The 20,710-nt window shown below is 40.4% G+C and overlaps 1 protein-coding gene across 1 annotated transcript in view; it reads left to right on the top strand.

Annotated features, from left to right (window-relative positions):
- The window catches only part of PRKCE (protein kinase C epsilon), a 941,255-nt gene that overhangs the window by 434,079 nt on the left and 486,466 nt on the right, over positions 1 to 20,710 (top strand). The window contains 1 exon segment of the mRNA XM_053712727.1: positions 5,255 to 5,414. Within this exon segment, the coding sequence (XP_053568702.1) occupies positions 5,255 to 5,414 (160 nt within the window).

The following is a 20,710-nucleotide window of genomic DNA, read 5'->3' as shown; positions in this document are numbered from 1 at the left end:
TTCGCGCCGTTGCTGGCACTTAGTCATATGATATGACTACTATTACTCTTTAGGATAGTACCTCTTTTAAAGACACTATAGATAGATCATTTATAAAAAAGGCTTTTTAGCAAGGTGGTTTTCTTTTTATGCCAACAATTAGTATAGCTTGCGTAACTGCAGCCTCTACCCTTTGGTGGGATGGTTTTTCTGAGCAGATTTCTGAGGAATCTGCTGGTAAAGACTTTTCTTATCAATTTAAACTCTTGAAAACAGCTAATGATTTAAATTGTGATGTGATTGTTGATATTATTAAAATGAGTGCCAAGACTATGGCAATAGCAGTTTTGACTAGGAGGGCATAGTGGTTGAAATCATGGTCTGCTGATATGGTTTCTTAATCCACTTAATCAAGACTTTTGTCTCTTCCTTTTAAGGGGAAGATGTTGTTTAGGTCTGGTCTGGATGAAATTATTTCAATAGTGATTGGAAGGAAATTAGCTTTTCTCCCTCAGGATAAGAAATCTAAGGGTAATCCTAGAGCTTCTAACCATTTTCGTTCCTTTCGTCAATCTAAGAACCAAAAGTCCTCCTCTGCCTCTTCTAGTTTTTCCTGGACACCAAACAATAACTTAAACAGATCTAAACAGTTCAAGAAGCCTGTTTCCACTACCAAGTCTGAATTAAGGTGCCACCCCCCCATCCAGATTTTCTAGTAGGGGCAAATCACACCTTTTTCAGGGGACTTGGTTTTATTCTGTTCACCCATCCATGGGTTCTGATTCTGAACATTATTTCCCAAGGGTACAGAATAGGTTTCAAATCAAGGCCTACTAGGGGAAGGGTTATTTTGCCTCATGTTCCAAAGAATATATATATATATATATATATATATATATATATATATATATATATATATATATATATATGTGTGTGTGTGTGTGTGTGTGTGTGAGAAAGACTTCATTACAGTGATGTCATCATCACAATTGCAAATTACTGCACACCACAGCTCCCAGACCATCCTTTTATGTGGGATAGATCTGTCTGAGGGCTATCTAGCCACACCCATAGAATCCCTAACCCCACCCTGTCATTCCAATCTCTGCCTAAGTCACACCTTACTCCCCCCCCCACCCCATTCATTGTGGCATCTCTATCATCTCAGCCTCTCTGAGCTGGATACAATTAAGGGATCAATTTATATAACACTACCATACATTTTTCAAAGTTTGCAGTTTTTTAAAAAAAACAATGAATACTGCAAGGATGTGGCTATCCATTTACAGCTCTGAAACCCCCCCCCAGATATGCCTATTCGTATAATTTATGTATTTTTATTGAAACAAATAAGCATAGATCAAAACCAAAGGTCTCATTAAAACAATGTAAAATGATTACATTATATCCTTTTGATAAATTAGGTACTATTAACCTGGCAGCAGGGACACTTTTAAGAGTTATAAAAGTCCTTCATTTGTCCGTAAATGGGATTCTGACTGAGTACTTTGTGCAGTTGACATTCTCATCAGGCAGATGGAGTGTTATAGTCTCTCTTGTTCAGCCAGGCATTTTTTATCTCATTAACATTATACTCTGACCTTGGGATCTACTTCATAGCAATTGGTTTTTCTGGCCTGCTGGTTATTGTTGTAAATTATCAATATACCCAAAGACATTGAGCAACTCCACAGCGTGAAGTTCCCCCAGGCATCCCTGCTTTTTGCACATTTAATGGAGAAACCAGGGCAGATGACGCTGCTACACATGATATATTTTACAGCTGTTCCAAGTGTATGTTATATTATGTGTAATGTTTTTTTTTTGAGAAGCTAGAAGGTTTAGAAGTTTGTATGGTGTCAATGTCCTTGGTTTTCCCAGGGGTATTTACACTCTGACTTATATTTATCGTGCATGGCTAACAGTGGATGAGTGACTACAATTTAGACAACAGAGTTATCTAAGTGCAAGAAAAATGTCAGAATCCTATTGTCAACTTTCTATGTTTATATATGTAAACCTTGATCAGCGCTGTGCACAGCTGGTAATTAAGTGGCTGACTTTGAGCTCCTTAAAGAGACATTGTGCTGTAAACTTGTCCCCTTTTTAATGTGTTCCCAATAATCCATTTATCTGTGGGAGTGCATTAATAAATTTACTGTACCTATAGCTCCTAGTGCTCATTTGGCTGATGGAAACTAGCTGCAAATGCTCATTTGGCTGATGGGAACTTCCTGCTAATCCTCATTTGGCTGATGGGAACTTCCTGCTAATCCTCATTTGGCTGATGGGAACTTTCTCCTAATGCTCATTTGGCTGATGGGAACTTCCTGCTAATGCTCATTTGGCTGATAACTTCCTACTAATTCTCATTTGGTTGATGGGAACTTCCTGCTAGTGCTCATTTGGCTGATGAGAACTTCCTGCTAGTGCTTATTTGGCTGATGAGTACTTCCTGCTAGTGCTTATTTGGCTGATGAGTACTTCCTGCTAGTGCTCATTTGGCTGATGAGTACTTCCTGCTAGTGCTTATTTGGCTGAGGGGAACTTCCTGTTAATGCTCATTTGGATGATGAGAATTTTTTCTTTAATGATTCAGCTAGAGCTTGCAACAACTTTCTAATTTACTTATATTATGAATTTTTCTTTGTTGTCTTGCTATCTTTATTTTAAAAGTAGCAACGTAAAGCTTAGGAGCCAGCCCATTTTTGGTTCAGAACATGGTTTATACTTGCTTATTGGTAGCTAAATGTAACCACTAATAAGCAAGCGCTATCCAGGGTTCTGAAACTAAAATGGGCCGGCTCCTAAGCTTTATATTCCTGCTTTTTAAATAAAGATAGCAGGAGAACAAATAAAAAAATGATAATAGGAGTAAATTAGAAAGTTTTTTTTAAAATTGCATGCTCTATCTGAATTATTAAGCAAAAAATTGGGTTTAGTGTCCCTTTAACAGTTAAACAGATAGTTTTATGCAAACAATGATGCAATAATAAAATGCTCTAAGATATGAGAGAATATTCTGTATTTTACTTTTATGTGCCTTTAATTTTAGATTTTATGTTGATGGAAAAGCAGGATCATGTGTCAAATTAAAAAGAAAACAAATGATATGATATTTCAAAGGCTGTAGATCATATCAACTTCTGCATAAAACTTGCTAAAGCCACTATAATATTTCTGTATGTGGCCGCTTTTGATACCTCCTATATCTCCTTCACTCCAGTGTCCTTTTAAACTTGGTCAGACAGCCTGTCAGCATTTAAGCCTGTGCCAGTTTGCTTAGCTAGCCAAGTCAGTAGCAATACATCTTGTATCCTGTCATCATCCTCTTTCAGTACAATCCATTTTCCATAATCCAAGGAGTTCTGAGTCATTTTTTTTTAGCCTTTTCACCTTGCTAAATGGGCATTCTAAGTCACAAATTACAAGCCCTAATTCTTTAGAGAATTACATTTTTACATTACTGGTCCTATATAACTATGTGTTTAACCCTTGAAATGCTTTAAATACCTCGGGTGCTGCAAGCATTTTATTGCCCAATAATGAAAAAGCTGGCGATTAGTGGATTGTGGGACCATTGCTTGTGAGGCAGGGTTAAACACATAGTTATCTAGGGTGAGTATTGCATACCTCCCAACTCTTCTTACATCTTGCAAGATTGTCAGTGGCTGGTAGTCTGGCCTTCTACCCGCCCACAACTGTTAATTGTCCTGGTTTTAACCCCTTAAGGACCAGCAACGTACCCTGTAGGTCGCTGGTTTTTCTATGGGGATTGCACTATTAATAGCGCAATCTCGCCGCTGGCTATTTCTGGTGACCAGAAGGGAGGAGGGAGGGTACAATAGCGTTGTCTTGCCACTTGTGGTGGGACCCCACTATTAGAAACATGAAAACCCTTAATGAACGGCGGCGTACATGTTACGCTGCATCAGTAAGGGGTTAAGAGATTCTACAAGCCACATCCACAGAGAGACATGCATTAGTGTAATATATAGGGACGTGATATTATATAAGAACTGAATGGTTAAAAATAATTGATTAGGAGAAGGTTTATGGTTCATTACTGCAATAGTGCAAAAATGCTTCTATCTTTATGGTCTTTTGGAAGAATTAATGAATCTTAATAGTAAAAGTTTTGTAAATAGATGTGCACATGTATTGTTTGTTTTAATTAGACACCTTAATTAATTTTGACTAGTGATACAGACTGTTTTCTGTTTACTGGTACAAATTATAAAGTAAAGAAATATTTTTTATTCTTTAACATTTTTAAAGTCTATTTTTTTCCTATAATGTCTCTTACTGTGATGTCATTGATTATGAAAATTTACTGTAAATGAATAAATTCCAAGTTGGCAGTATTGCGCTTTCTATGGTTAGGAGATGTCTGTATTTGCAATACCTTTTTGTCTAGGAAGCTTTACCTCTAATTAAAATGTTATACATATATATTTTTTGTATTGCTGTGTTATTCATCTTCTACTGGCTAGACAGCCATGTACAGTAAAATGCTACCTCTTGTGTCCAACATTTTATTTAAATATAATTAAAGGGATGCTAAACCCACATTTTTTATTTCATAATTCAGATAGAGCATGCAGTTTTAAGCAACTTTCTAATTTACTCCTATTATACATTTTTCTTCATTCTCTTGCTATCTATATTTGAAAAGCAAGAATGTAAGCTTAGGAGCCGGCCCATTTTTGGTTCAGCACCTGTGTTGCGCTTACTGATTGGTGGCTAAAAGTAACCACCAATCAGCAAGTGCTATCCAGGGTTCTGAATAAAAAATAGGCCGGCTCCTTAGCTTGAATTCCTGCTTTTTCAAATAAAGATTGCAAGAGAATGAAGAAAAATTGATAATAGGAGTAAATTAGAAAGTTGCTTAAAATTGCATGCTCTATCTGAATCATGAAAGACAAAATTTGGGTTTAGTATCCCTTTAACTCATACTGGAATATTGTTGTTATTATTGAATGGGTTCAGATATTATTTGTCTGACTAATTTTGATACTGTGTTGTAACAATAACGATTTGCCTAGAATGTTATAGGGAAGGTTTAACAGCTTGGTGCTGAAAGCTGTATAATAAGCTATGGATAAGTCTAAATTATACTATTACTATGAAACGCGTGAGTTTTAAGTGCAGAACTGAGTGGGTAGAGCAGTTGAACATTATGTTGTCAGTGCTCCGGTAACCTGCTTGCTTGTGCTGCTGTAAAGTGTCCCTGGAAATGTATTACTAATTTGAATTTTATTTTTCTGACTTCCAGCACCTAAGGAAAATGAAGAACGGGTATTCAGGGAGCGAATGCGGCCCAGGAAGAGGCAGGGAGCTGTACGGAGGAGGGTTCATCAAGTTAACGGGCATAAATTTATGGCAACGTACCTTAGACAACCAACCTACTGTTCTCACTGCAGAGATTTTATATGGTAAAGTGGCTTTATCTTCCTGTTTTTTTGCATTAGAGCAGATGTCCACATTTCAAAGTATGGTCTTTAGGATAATGGTATACGCAGCAGTGTTCTCCACAGAATTTTTTTACAGCCGGATGGCATTATGAAGTAGCCATGTGGGGGCAGTTTAATATTTTAATATTATATCATTTTCTATATAAAAGTGTAAACTAATTACAAAAAACAAAAATGTGAAAATAAATGTGATAGTTGATGTCAAAAACGACAAGTAGAATAACGTTTTCAATAAGAGATCCAAAGATCTGTAATATATTCAAATATAAAGGATATGTCCAGTAAGTGATGTGATCAAATCCAATGGTCTTGGAAAAAATCCTCAAAGTAAAAAAAGAGAAAACAATGTATAGTGTAACTCTATGATGTACCCAATGGTAAAGAGAAAGTGTTTAGTCTGTATCCTACTCACATGAGATGGAGCTATAGTAAGCTCATTCACGGCACACACCTGCTTTTATACTGGCAGGCAAACAGTCTCCAAAGGGCTTCAAGAAGAGCAATTTATTAAAATATACATATAAAATACAATAAAACATCCAATACACCAACATACATATGTGTGATCTGAGTCCTTTCTAGGAACAGTCAATATTAACTGCGAGTGATTTACTCCTAGTGCGGATGGATGCGGATACAGGGCAGCGTTCACACTGCCCTCGATCTCCGCTTACAGTACCTGCAGGGTCTACACTCCTTTTCTGATGTAGTTGGGTATAAATGAATGAGTCCCTGGAGGGAGATAAAATCCGACGTACGTTTCACTGTTAACCAACGGCTTTTTCAAGGAAGATAGTGTGCAGATGAAACCAGAGGAAATTTAAACCCGTGCAGTCACAGGAACCGAAGTGATGATCAATATAGACTCCATGATTGTTATGGGCAATACCGTTGTGGTTCCCAATGGAATAAACTAAGGAGTCTCTGACTGACATTTTTGTTAAGGGCATTAACCTCATATTAGACAGCATTCAAATAATATATACAAAACATTAGACAGCATTCAAATAATATATACAAAACATATTGATAAACAGACATGATTTCAAAAACAAATTCATCATGAATAACTATAATTCATAATTCACAGTGTCAGTGTAAATTTCATGAAATATACAAAATACCCTTAATACAAAATACACTCGATAGTAAAACATAATTTAATATCATAAAGGGATTTTTTTATAGAAAATTATGTATCTCAAAATCTTTGTTGAGTCCATTGGGGATGAGGGAATTCTTGTTATAAATCCATTTAATTTCCATGCATCCTTAAATATTCTGGGTATCTCCTCCTCTCCAATGGGCATCAACCTTCCTGATGCCCAGAAATTCTAATTCCGATACCTTTTTGTTGTGTTTTTTCAAAAAATGGGCAGATAGAGAGTGTTTTAAAAAACCATTTTCAATATTATATATGTGCTCACTCAGTCTGGTTTTTAAGTCTAGAAGTGCGATTTATATATATTAGGTCACATGAACAACACAGTAGATATACTACATTCTTGCTATTGCATGTAATGAATTGTTTGTTATATTTCTTTTTTCCATCACTAGAGTAATATGTATCTACTAATCTATCGCTTTTTTTTCATCTGTCTGCAAGCATTGCAGTCCTGACATCTTCTAAATCCCATTTTAGAGGGCAATAACCAATTTTTATTATTGTCTATTTTTACGATTTTATTCGATAATTGGGCTTTGAGGTTAGGTACCTTTCTCCAACATAGGTGTGTCCGGTCCACGGCGTCATCCTTACTTGTGGGATATTCTCTTCCCCAACAGGAAATGGCAAAGAGCCCAGCAAAGCTGGTCACATGATCCCTGCTAGGCTCCGCCTACCCCAGTCATTCTCTTTGCCGTTGTACAGGCAACATCTCCACGGAGATGGCTTAGAGTTTTTTAGTGTTTAACTGTAGTTTTTATTATTCAATCAAGAGTTTGTTATTTTAAAATAGTGCTGGTATGTACTATTTACTCTGAAACAGAAAAGAGATGAAGATTTCTGTTTGTATGAGGAAAATGATTTTAGCAACCGTTACTAAAATCCATGGCTGTTCCACACAGGACTGTTGAGAGGAATTAACTTCAGTTGGGGGAACAGTGAGCAGTCTTTTGCTGCTTGAGGTATGACACATTCTAACAAGACGATGTAATGCTGGAAGCTGTCATTTTCCCTATGGGATCCGGTAAGCCATTTTTATTCACACAGTAAATAAGGGCTTCACAAGGGCTTATTAAGACTGTAGACATTTTCTGGGCTAAATCGATCATATTTACACATATTTAGCCTTGAGGAATCATTTAATCTGGGTATTTTTTGTAAAATAATATCGGCAGGCACTGTTTTAGACACTTTATTCTATTGGGGCTTTCCCTAATCATAGTCAGAGCCTCATTTTCGCGCCGGTATGGCGCACTTGTTTTTGAGAACAGCATGACATGCAGCTGCATGTGTGTGGAGCTCTGATACATAGAAAAGTCTTTCTGAAGGCATTATTTGGTATCGTATTCCCCTTTGGGCTTGGTTGGGTCTCAGCAAAGCAGATTCCAGGGACTGTAAAGGGGTTAAATATAAAAACGGCTCCGGTTCCGTTATTTTAAGGGTTAAAGCTTCCAAATTTGGTGTGCAATACTTTTAAGGCTTTAAGACACTGTGGTGAAATTTTGGTGAATTTTGAACAATTCCTTCATACTTTTTCGCAATTGCAGTAATAAAGTGTGTTCAGTTTAAAATTTAAAGTGACAGTAACGGTTTTATTTTAAAACGTTTTTTGTGCTTTGTTATCAAGTTTATGCCTGTTTAACATGTCTGAACTACCAGATAGATTGTGTTCTGACTGTGGGGAAGCCAAGGTTCCTTCTCATTTAAATAGATGTGATTTATGTCATAATAAATTTAGTAAAAATGATGCCCAAGATGATTCCTCAAGTGAGGGGAGTAAGCATGGTACTGCATCATCCCCTCCTTCGTCTACACCAGTTTTGCCCATACAGGAGGCCCCTAGTACATCTAGCGCGCCAATACTCCTTACTATGCAACAATTAACGGCTGTAATGGATAATTCTATCAAAAACATTTTAGCCAATATGCCCACTTATCAGCGAAAGCGCGACTGCTCTGTTTTAGAAAATACTGAAGAGCATGAGGCCGCTGATGATATTGTTTCTGAAGGGCCCCTACACCAGTCTGAGGGGGCCAGGGAGGTTTTGTCTGAGGGAGAAATTTCAGATTCAGGAAAAATTTCTCAACAAGCTGAACCTGATGTGATTACTTTTAAATTTAAGTTGGAACATCTCCGCGCTCTGCTTAAGGAGGTGTTATCCAATTTGGATGATTGTGATTATCTGGTCATTCCAGAAACACTATGTAAAATGGACAAGTTCCTAGAGGCCCCGGGGCCCCCCGAAGCTTTTCCTATACTCAAGCGGGTGGCGTACATTGTTAATAAAGAATGGGACAGGCCCGGTGTACCTTTCGTACCTCCCCCCATATTTAAAAAATTGTTTCCTATAGTCGACCCCAGAAAGGACTTATGGCAGACAGTCCCCAAGGTCGAGGGGGCGGTTTCTACTCTAAACAAGCGCACCACTATACCCATAGAAGATAGTTGTGCTTTCCAAGATCCTATGGATAAAAAATTAGAAGGTTTGCTAAAAAAGATGTTTGTTCAGCAAGGTTACCTTCTACAACCAATTGCATGCATTGTCCCTGTCACTACAGCCGCGTGTTTCTGGTGCGATGAGCTAGAAAAGGCGATTATTAGTAATTCTTCTTCTTATGAGGAGATTATGGACAGAATTCGTGCTCTTAAATTGGCTAATTCTTTCACCCTAGACGCCACCTTGCAATTGGCTAGGTTAGCGGCGAAAAATTCTGGGTTTGCTATTGTGGCGCGCAGAGCGCTTTGGTTAAAATCTTGGTCAGCGGATGCGTCTTCCAAGAACAAATTGTTTGACATTCCTTTCAAGGGGAAAACACTGTTTGGCCCTGACTTGAAAGAGTTTATCTCTGATATCACTGGGGGCAAGGGCCACGCCCTTCCTCAGAATAGGTCTTTCAAGGCCAAAAATAAACCTAATTTTCGTCCCTTTCGCAGAAACGGACCAGCCCCAAGTGCTACGTCCTCTAAGCAGGAGGGTAATACTTCTCAAGCCAATCCAGCCTGGAGACCAAGGCAAGGCTGGAACAAAGGAAAGCAGGCCAAGAAACCTGCCACTGCTCCCAAGACAGCATGAGATGCGGGCCCCCGATCCGGGACCGGATTTGGTGGGGGGCAGACTCTCTCTCTTCACTCAGGCTTGGGCAAGAGATGTTCTGGATCCTTGGGCGCTAGAAATAGTCTTCCAAGGTTATCTTCTGGAAGTGATTCATCCTGTTCCATTAAAAGAACGAGGGATGGGGTTCTACTCCAATCTGTTCGTAGTTCCCAAAAAAGAGGGAACGTTCAGACCAATCTTAGATCTCAAGATCCTAAACAAGTTTCTCAAGGTTCCATCGTCCAAAATGGAAACCATTCGAACAATCCTTCCATCCAGAAAGGTTTGACCACGGTGGATTTAAAGGATGCGTATCTACATATTCCTGTCCACAAGGAACATCATCGGTTCCTAAGGTTCGCATTCCTGGACAAGCATTACCAGTTCGTGGCGCTTCCTTTCGGATTAGCCACTGTTCCAAGTATTTTCACAAAGGTACTAGGGTCCCTTCTGGCGGTGCTAAGACCAAGGGGCATTGCTGTAGTACCTTACTTGGACGACATTCTGATTCAAGCGTCGTCCCTTCCTCAAGCAAAGGCTCACACGGACATAGTCCTGGCCTTTCTCAGATCTCACGGATGGTAAGTGAACGTGGAAAAGAGTTCTCTATCTCCGTCGACAAGAGTTCCCTTCTTGGGAACAATAATAGACTCCTTAGAAATGAGGATTTTTCTGACAGAGACCAGAAAAACAAAACTTCTAAACTCTTGTCGGATACTTCCTTCCGTTCCTCTTCCTTCCATAGCACAGTGCATGGAAGTGATAGGTTTGATGGTAGCGGCAATGGACATAGTTCCTTTTGCGCGCATTCATCTAAGACCATTTCAATTGTGTATGCTCAGTCAGTGGATTGGGGACTATACAGACTTGTCTCCGAAGATACAAGTAAATCAGAGGACCAGAGACTCACTCCGTTGGTGGCTGTCCCTGGACAACCTGTCGCTAGGGGTGACCTCCCGCAGACCAGAGTGGGTCATTGTCACGACCGACGCCAGTCTGATGGGCTGGGGCGCGGTCTGGGGATCCCTGAAAGCTCAGGGTCTTTGGTCTCGGGAAGAATCTCTTCTACCGATAAATATTGGAACTGAGAGCGATATTCAATGCTCTCAAGGCTTGGCCTCAGCTAGCGAGGGCCAAGTTCATACGGTTTCAATCAGACAACATGACGACTGTTGCGTACATCAACCATCAGGGGGGAACAAGGAGTTCCCTGGCGATGGAAGAAGTGACCAAAATCATTCAATGGGCGGAGACTCGCTCCTGCCACCTGTCTGCAATCCACATCCCAGGAGTGGAAACTTGGGAAGCGGATTTTCTGATTCGTCAGACATTGCATCCGGGGGTGTGGGAACTCCATCCGGAAATCTTTGCCCAAATCACTCAACTGTGGGGCATTCCAGACATGGATCTGATGGCCTCTCGTCAGAACTTCAAGGTTCCTTGCTACGGGTCCAGATCCAGGGATCCCAAGGCGACTCTAGTAGATGCACTAGTAGCACCTTGGACCTTCAACCTAGCTTATGTATTCCTGCCGTTTCCTCTCATCCCCAGGCTGGTAGCCAGGATCAATCAGGAGAGGGCGTAGGTGATCTTGATAGCTCCTGCGTAACCACGCAGGACTTGGTAGGCAGATCTGGTGAATATGTCATCGGCTTCACCATGGAAGCTACCTTTGAGACGAGACCTTCTTGTTCAAGGTCCGTTCGAACATCCGAATCTGGTCCTACTCCAGCTGACTGCTTGGAGATTGAACGCTTGATCTTATCAAAGCGAGGGTTCTCAGATTCTATTATTGATACTCTTGTTCAGGCCAGAAAGCCTGTAACTAGAAAAATTTACCACAAAATATGGAAAAAATATATCTGTTGGTGTGAATCTAAAGGATTCCCTTGGGACAAGGTAAAGATTCCTAGGATTCTATCCTTTCTTCAAGAAGGATTGGAGAAAGGATTATCTGCAAGTTCCTTGAAGGGACAGATTTCTGCCTTGTCTGTGTTACTTCACAAAGAGCTGGCAGCTGTGCCAGATGTTCAAGCCTTTGTTCAGGCTCTGGTTAGAATCAAGCCTGTTTACAAACCTTTGACTCCTCCTTGGAGTCTCAACTTAGTTCTTTCAGTTCTTCAGGGGGTTCCGTTTGAACCCTTACATTCCGTTGATATTAAGTTATTATCTTGGAAAGTTTTGTTTTTGGCTGCAATTTCTTCCGCTAGAAGAGTTTCAGAATTATCTGCTCTGCAGTGTTCTCCTCCTTATCTGGTGTTCCATGCAGATAAGGTGGTTTTACGTACTAAACCTGGTTTTCTTCCAAAAGTTGTTTCTAACAAAAACATTAACCAGGAGATAGTCGTGCCTTCTTTGGGTCCGAAACCAGTTTCGAAGAAGGAACGTTTGTTGCACAATTTGGATGTTGTTCGCGCTCTAAAATTCTATTTAGATGCTACAAAGGATTTTAGACAAACATCTTCCTTGTTTGTTGTTTATTCTGGTAACAGGAGAGGTCAAAAAGCAACTTCTACCTCTCTCTCTTTTTGGATTAAAAGCATCATCAGATTGGCTTACGAGACTGCCGGACGGCAGCCTCCTGAAAGAATCACAGCTCATTCCACTAGGGCTGTGGCTTCCACATGGGCCTTCAAGAACGAGGCTTCTGTTGATCAGATATGTAGGGCAGCGACTTGGTCTTCACTGCACACTTTTACCAAATTTTACAAGTTTGATACTTTTGCTTCTTCTGAGGCTATTTTTTGGGAGAAAGGTTTTGCAAGCCGTGGTGCCATTTAGGTGACCTGATTTGCTCCCTCCCTTCATCCGTGTCCTAAAGCTTTGGTATTGGTTCCCACAAGTAAGGATGACGCCGTGGACCGGACACACCTATGTTGGAGAAAACAGAATTTATGTTTACCTGATAAATTACTTTCTCCAACGGTGTGTCCGGTCCACGGCCCGCCCTGGTTTTTTAATCAGGTCTGATGATTTATTTTCTTTAACTACAGTCACCACGGTATCATATGGTTTCTCCTATGCAAATATTCCTCCTTAACGTCGGTCGAATGACTGGGGTAGGCGGAGCCTAGGAGGGATCATGTGACCAGCTTTGCTGGGCTCTTTGCCATTTCCTGTTGGGGAAGAGAATATCCCACAAGTAAGGATGACGCCGTGGACCGGACACACCGTTGGAGAAAGTAATTTATCAGGTAAACATAAATTCTGTTTTTTTTAAAAAAAAAAAAAATATGGGCATTCTCCCAGAATTTCTCATAAAATTGGGTACCGCATTAATATACCACAAAGTTTATTAATAATATCTCTCAACTGTCTGCTTTGTGTACTATGTTGAAAAATTAGGGTATTGTTCATTTTGGAATTCTCATATTGCTTTTTTGATTTATTTTTGTATATAAGGAGTTCTTTTCTATCTTTGTTGGCAATCTCATCTATAGATTTCTCTAAGTCTACACTTGGATAATTTTTTTCTAAAAAACGTTTTAATATATCCTACTGTTTTCTATATTCACTAATTTCTTTGCAATTTCTCCTAATACGGAGAAATTGCCCCTTTGGTATATTTTGAAACAAAATTTTGGGTGACAACTATGGGTATCTATATAATTGTTAACGTCTATCGATTTAAAAAAATATATACTTTTAAGTGTATGGTCTTCATTATATATTTTTAACTAAAAATGTGTATAATTTTCTGAATAAAAAGTTTCTCAAAACCCCTAATTTTTATGTATTACTGAAAATCCATAAAGACCCCATTAATCCATTGGGATGCCCAATTGTTTCAGGCGTAGATTCCCTAACAAGTAATTTGTCTCTGTATTTAGATCAACTATTACAACCATATGTTAGCCAAACTAGGGCATTTTTAAAAGATACTATCAGTTTATTGAATATATTAGAAAGTCTCTACACCATTGACAAATCTCTAGGAATAACTGCAGCTAAAGAAATTCTCTAGAAAGATGTTGATCTAAATCCAATTCAATTGAACTTAATTTTGGAAGGAATTAAACTTATGTTAGAAACCAATTACTTCTGGTTCAATGGAGAATATTTCCTACAAACTAGTGGTACGGCCATGGGCACAAGGTTTGCGCCCAGTTACGGCAATTTGTATATGGCCAACTGGGAGGATAAATTTATCTACCAGTCTAACTGGGTGCAATACCTGGTGACCTATCGCCGTTACATAGATTACCTATTTATAATTTGGTCTGGAAATGAACTTCAATTATTAGAATTAATTGATTATTTTAAGAACAATGAATACAAAGTTAATTTAAAGGAACACTGAACCCAAATGTTTTCTTTCATGATTCAGATAGAGCATGAACTTTTAAGCAACTTTCTATTTTACCCCTGTTATCAAATGTTCTTCATTCTCTTGCTATCTTTATTTTAAAAACAGAGATGTAAATCTTAGCAGCCAGCCCATTTTAGGTTCAGCACCATGGATAGCGCTTGCTTATTGGAGGATTACATTTACCCACCAATAAGCAAGCATAACCCAGGTTCTAAACTAAAAATGGGCTGGCTCCTATCCATCACATTCCTGCTTTTTAAATAAAGATAGCAAGAGAACGAAGAAAAATTTATAATAGGAGTAAATTAGAAAGTTGCTTAAAGGGACAGTATACACTCATTTTTATATCACTGCATGTAAAAGACACTACTATAAAGAATAAGATGCACAGATTCTGATATAAAAATCCAGTATAAAACTGTTTAAAAACGTACTTAGAAGCTGTCCGTTTAGCTCTGTTGAAAAGGCAGCTGGAAAGCCCACTGCAAGTGGGAAATAAGACCCTCCCCACCTCCCTCTTCTTTTGCATATGAAAAGACCCTTTACACACACAGGAGCAAGCTGGAGAAGGTAGCTGACAGTATTCACATAAAACTTAGGGGCTTGGTAAGGAGTCTGAAAATCAGAGCAATGTTATTTAAAAATAAGCAAAACTATACATTTTTTTAAAAAACAAGCTTTATGGGCTATATAAATAAATCATCTACAAAACATTTATGCAAAGAAAAAATGAGTGTATAATGTCCCTTTAATACGGCAAAAAAAATTAACTTGGAAATATAGTCAGGAGAGGATAGAATTTCTAGATCTAGAAATATATAATTGAGACCATACACTTAAAAATATATATTTTTTTAAATCGATAGACGTTAACAATTATATTGACACCCGTAGTTGTCACCAAAAATTTTGGTTAAAAAATATACCAAAGGGGCAATTTCTCTGTATTAGGAGAAATTGCAAAGAAATTAGTGAATATAGAAAACAGTTGGCTATATTAAAACAATGTTTCTCCAACATAGGTGTGTCCGGTCCACGGCGTCATCCTTACTTGTGGGATATTCTCCTCCCCAACAGGAAATGGCAAAGAGCCCAGCAAAGCTGGTCACATGATCCCTCCTAGGCTCCGCCTACCCCAGTCATTCTCTTTGCCGTTGTACAGGCAACATCTCCACAGGAGATGGCTTAGAGTTTTTTAGTGTTTAACTGTAGTTTTTATTATTCAATCAAGAGTTTGTTATTTTGAAATAGTGCTGGTATGTACTATTTACTCAGAAACAGAAAAGAGATGAAGATTTCTGTTTGTATGAGGAAAATGATTTTAGCAACCGTAACTAAAATCCATGGCTGTTCCACACAGGACTGTTGAGAGCAATTAACTTCAGTTGGGGGAACAGTATGCAGTCTCTTTCTGCTTGAGGTATGACACATTCTAACAAGACGATGTAATGCTGGAAGCTGTCATTTTCCCTATGGGATCCGGTAAGCCATGTTTATTACGATCATAAATAAGGGCTTCACAAGGGCTTATTAAGACTGTAGACTTTTCTGGGCTAAATCGATTCATTATTAACACATATTTAGCCTTGAGGAATCATTTTATCTGGGTATTTTGATATAAGAATATCGGCAGGCACTGTATTAGGCACCTTATTCCTTAGGGGCTTTCCCAAAGCATAAGCAGAGCCTCATTTTCGCGCCGGTGTGGCGCACTTGTTTTTGAGAGGCATGGCATGCAGTCGCATGTGTGTGGAGCTCTGATACTTAGAAAAGACTTTCTGAAGGCGTCATTTGGTATCGTATTCCCCTTTGGGCTTGGTTGGGTCTCAGCAAAGCAGATACCAGGGACTGTAAAGGGGTTAAAGTTTAAAACGGCTCCGGTTCCGTTATTTTAAGGGTTAAAGCTTCCAAATTTGGTGTGCAATACTTTTAAGGCTTTAAGACACTGTGGTGAAAATTTGGTGAATTTTGTACAATTCCTTCATGTTTTTTCGCAATTGCAGTAATAAAGTGTGTTCAGTTTAAAATTTAAAGTGACAGTAACGGTTTTATTTTAAAACGTTTTTTGTACTTTGTTATCAAGTTTATGCCTGTTTAACATGTCTGAACTACCAGATAGACTGTGTTCTGAATGTGGGGAAGCCAGAATTCCTATTCATTTAAATAAATGTGATTTATGTGATAATGACAATGATGCCCAAGATGATTCCTCAAGTGAGGGGAGTAAGCATGGTACTGCATCATTCCCTCCTTCGTCTACACGAGTCTTGCCCACTCAGGAGGCCCCTAGTACATCTAGCGCGCCAATACTCCTTACTATGCAACAATTAACGGCTGTAATGGATAATTCTGTCAAAAACATTTTAGCCCAAATGAACACTTGTCAGCGTAAGCGCGGCTGCTCTGTTTTAGATACTGAAGAGCATGGCAACGCTGATACTAATATCTCTGAAGGGCCCCTAACCCAGTCTGATGGGGCCAGGGAGGTTTTGTCTGAGGGAGAAATTACTGATTCAGGGAACATTTCTCAACAGGCTGAACCTGATGTGATTGCATTTAAATTTAAGTTGGAACATCTCCGCATTCTGCTTAAGGAGGTATTATCCACTCTGGATGATTGTGACAAGTTGGTCATCCCAGAGAAGCTATGTAAAATGGACAAGTTCCTAGAGGTGCCGGGGCTCCCAGAAGCTTTTCCTATACCCAAGCGGGTGGCGGACATTGTTAATAAAGAATGGGAAAGGCCCGGTATTCCTTTCGTCCCTCCCCCCATATTTAAAAAATTGTTTCCTTTGGTCGACCCCAGAAAGGACTTATGGCAGACAGTCCCCAAGGTCGAGGGAGCGGTTTCCACTTTAAACAAACGCACCACTATACCCATAGAGGATAGTTGTGCTTTCAAAGATCCTATGGATAAAAAATTAGAAGGTTTGCTTAAAAAGATGTTTGTTCAGCAGGGTTACCTTCTACAACCAATTGCATGCATTGTCCCTGTCGCTACAGCCGCATGTTTCTGGTTCGATGAGCTGATAAAGGCGGTCGATAGTGATTCTCCTCCTTATGAGGAGATTATGGACAGAATCAATGCTCTCAAATTGGCTAATTCTTTCACCCTAGACGCCACTTTGCAATTGGCTAGGTTAGCGGCTAAGAATTCTGGGTTTGCTATTGTGGCGCGCAGAGCGCTTTGGTTGAAATCTTGGTCGGCTGATGCGTCTTCCAAGAACAAGCTACTTAACATTCCTTTCAAGGGGAAAACGCTGTTTGGCCCTGACTTGAAAGAGATTATCTCTGATATCACTGGGGGTAAGGGCCACGCCCTTCCTCAGGATCGGCCTTTTAAGGCAAAAAATAAACCTAATTTTCGTCCCTTTCGTAGAAACGGACCAGCCCGAGGTGCTACGTCCTCTAAGCAAGAGGGTAATACTTCTCAAGCCAAGCCAGCTTGGAGACCAATGCAAGGCTGGAACAAGGGAAAGCAGGCCAAGAAACCTGCCGCTGCTACCAAGACTGCATGAAATGTTGGCCCCCGATCCGGGACCGGATCTGGTGGGGGGCAGACTCTCTCTCTTCGCTCAGGCTTGGGCAAGAGATGTTCTGGATCCTTGGGCGCTAGAAATAGTCTCCCAAGGTTATCTTCTGGAATTCAAGGGACTTCCCCCAAGGGGGAGGTTCCACAGGTCTCGGTTGTCTTCAGACCACATAAAAAGACAGGCATTCTTACATTGTGTAGAAGACCTGTTAAAAATGGGAGTGATTCATCCTGTTCCATTAAGAGAACAAGGGATGGGGTTCTACTCCAATCTGTTCATAGTTCCCAAAAAAGAGGGAACGTTCAGACCAATCTTAGATCTCAAGATCTTAAACAAGTTTCTTAAGGTTCCATCGTTCAAGATGGAAACCATTCGAACTATTATTCCTTCCATCCAGGAAGGTCAATTCATGACCACGGTGGATTTAAAGGATGCGTATCTACATATTCCTATCCACAAGGAACATCATCGGTTCCTAAGGTTCGCATTCCTGGACAAGCATTACCAGTTCGTGGCGCTTCCTTCGGATTAGCCACTGCTCCAAGGATTTTCACAAAGGTACTAGGGTCCCTTCTAGCTGTGCTAAGACCAAGGGGCATTGCTGTAGTACCTTACTTGGACGACATTCTGATTCAAGCGTCGTCCCTTCCTCAAGCAAAGGCTCACACGGACATCGTCCTGGCCTTTCTCAGATCTCACGGATGGAAAGTGAACGTGGAAAAGAGTTCTCTATCTCCGTCAACAAGGGTTCCCTTCTTGGGAACAATAATAGACTCCTTAGAAATGAGGATATTTCTGACAGAGGCCAGAAAATCAAAGCTTCTAGACTCTTGTCGGATACTTCATTCCGTTCCTCTTCCTTCCATAGCTCAGTGCATGGAAGTGATCGGGTTGATGGTAGCGGCTATGGACATAGTTCCTTTTGCGCGCATTCATCTAAGACCATTACAACTGTGCATGCTCAGTCAGTGGAATGGGGATTATACAGACTTGTCTCCGAAGATACAAGTAAATCAGAGGACCAGAGACTCACTCCGTTGGTGGCTGTCCCTGGACAACCTGTCACAAGGGATGACATTCCGCAGACCAGAGTGGGTCATTGTCACGACCGACGCCAGTCTGATGGGCTGGGGCGCGGTCTGGGGATCCCTGAAAGCTCAGGGTCTTTGGTCTCGGGAAGAATCTCTTCTACCGATAAATATTCTGGAACTGAGAGCGATATTCAATGCTCTCAAGGCTTGGCCTCAGCTAGCGAGGGCCAAGTTCATACGGTTTCAATCAGACAACATGACAACTGTTGCGTACATCAACCATCAGGGGGGAACAAGGAGTTCCCTAGCGATGGAAGAAGTGACCAAAATCATTCTATGGGCGGAGTCTCACTCCTGCCACCTGTCCGCTATCCACATCCCAGGAGTGGAAAATTGGGAAGCGGATTTTCTGAGTCGTCAGACATTGCATCCGGGGGAGTGGGAACTCCATCCGGAAATCTTTGCCCAAGTCACTCAGCTGTGGGGCATTCCAGACATGGATCTGATGGCCTCTCGTCAGAACTTCAAAGTTCCTTGCTACGGGTCCAGATCCAGGGATCCCAAGGCGGCTCTAGTGGATGCACTAGTAGCACCTTGGACCTTCAAACTAGCTTATGTGTTCCCGCCGTTCCCTCTCATCCCCAGGCTGGTAGCCAGGATCAATCAGGAGAGGGCGTCGGTGATCTTGATAGCTCCTGCGTGGCCACGCAGGACTTGGTATGCAGATCTGGTGAATATGTCATCGGCTCCACCTTGGAAGCTACCTTTGAGACGAGACCTTCTTGTTCAGGGTCCGTTCGAACATCCGAACCTGGTTTCACTCCAGCTGACTGCTTGGAGATTGAACGCTTGATCTTATCGAAGCGAGGGTTCTCAGATTCTGTTATCGATACTCTTGTTCAGGCCAGAAAGCCTGTAACTAGAAAGATTTACCACAAAATTTGGAAAAAATATATCTGTTGGTGTGAATCTAAAGGATTCCCTTGGGACAAGGTTAAGATTCCTAAGATTCTATCCTTCCTTCAAGAAGGTTTGGAAAAAGGATTATCTGCAAGTTCCCTGAAGGGACAGATTTCTGCCTTGTCTGTGTTACTTCACAAAAAGCTGGCAGCTGTGCCAGATGTTCAAGCCTTTGTTCAGGCTCTGGTTAGAATTAAGCCTGTTTACAAACCTTTGACTCCTCCTTGGAGTCTCAATTTAGTTCTTTCAGTTCTTCAGGGGGTTCCGTTTGAACCCTTACATTCCGTTGATATTAAGTTATTATCTTGGAAAGTTTTGTTTTTGGTTGCAATCTCTTCTGCTAGAAGAGTTTCAGAATTATCTGCTCTGCAGTGTTCTCCTCCTTATCTGGTGTTCCATGCAGATAAGGTGGTTTTACGTACTAAACCTGGTTTTCTTCCAAAAGTTGTTTCTAACAAAAACATTAACCAGGAGATTATCGTACCTTCTCTGTGTCCGAAACCAGTTTCAAAGAAGGAACGTTTGTTGCACAATTTGGATGTTGTTCGCGCTCTAAAATTCTATTTAGATGCTACAAAGGATTTTAGACAAACATCTTCCTTGTTTGTTGTTTATTCTGGTAAAAGGAGAGGTCAAAAAGCAACTTCTACCTCTCTCTCTTTTTGGATTAAAAGCATCATCAGATTGGCTTACGAGACTGCCGGACGGCAGCCTCCCGAAAGAATCACAGCTCATTCCACTAGGGCTGTGGCTTCCACATGGGCCTTCAAGAACGAGGCTTCTGTTGATCAGATATGTAGGGCAGCGACTTGGTCTTCACTGCACACTTTTACCAAATTTTACAAGTTTGATACTTTTGCTTCTTCTGAGGCTATTTTTGGGAGAAAGGTTTTGCAAGCCGTGGTGCCTTCCATTTAGGTGACCTGATTTGCTCCCTCCCTTCATCCGTGTCCTAAAGCTTTGGTATTGGTTCCCACAAGTAAGGATGACGCCGTGGACCGGACACACCTATGTTGGAGAAAACAGAATTTATGTTTACCTCATAAATTACTTTCTCCAACGGTGTGTCCGGTCCACGGCCCGCCCTGGTTTTTTTAATCAGGTCTGATAATTTATTTTCTTTAACTACAGTCACCACGGTACCATATGGTTTCTCCTATGCAA

The sequence above is a fragment of the Bombina bombina genome, chromosome 4 (assembly GCF_027579735.1).
Source record: "Bombina bombina isolate aBomBom1 chromosome 4, aBomBom1.pri, whole genome shotgun sequence".
NCBI lineage: Eukaryota > Metazoa > Chordata > Amphibia > Anura > Bombinatoridae > Bombina > Bombina bombina.
This window is presented reverse-complemented; position numbering and strand designations above follow the sequence as displayed.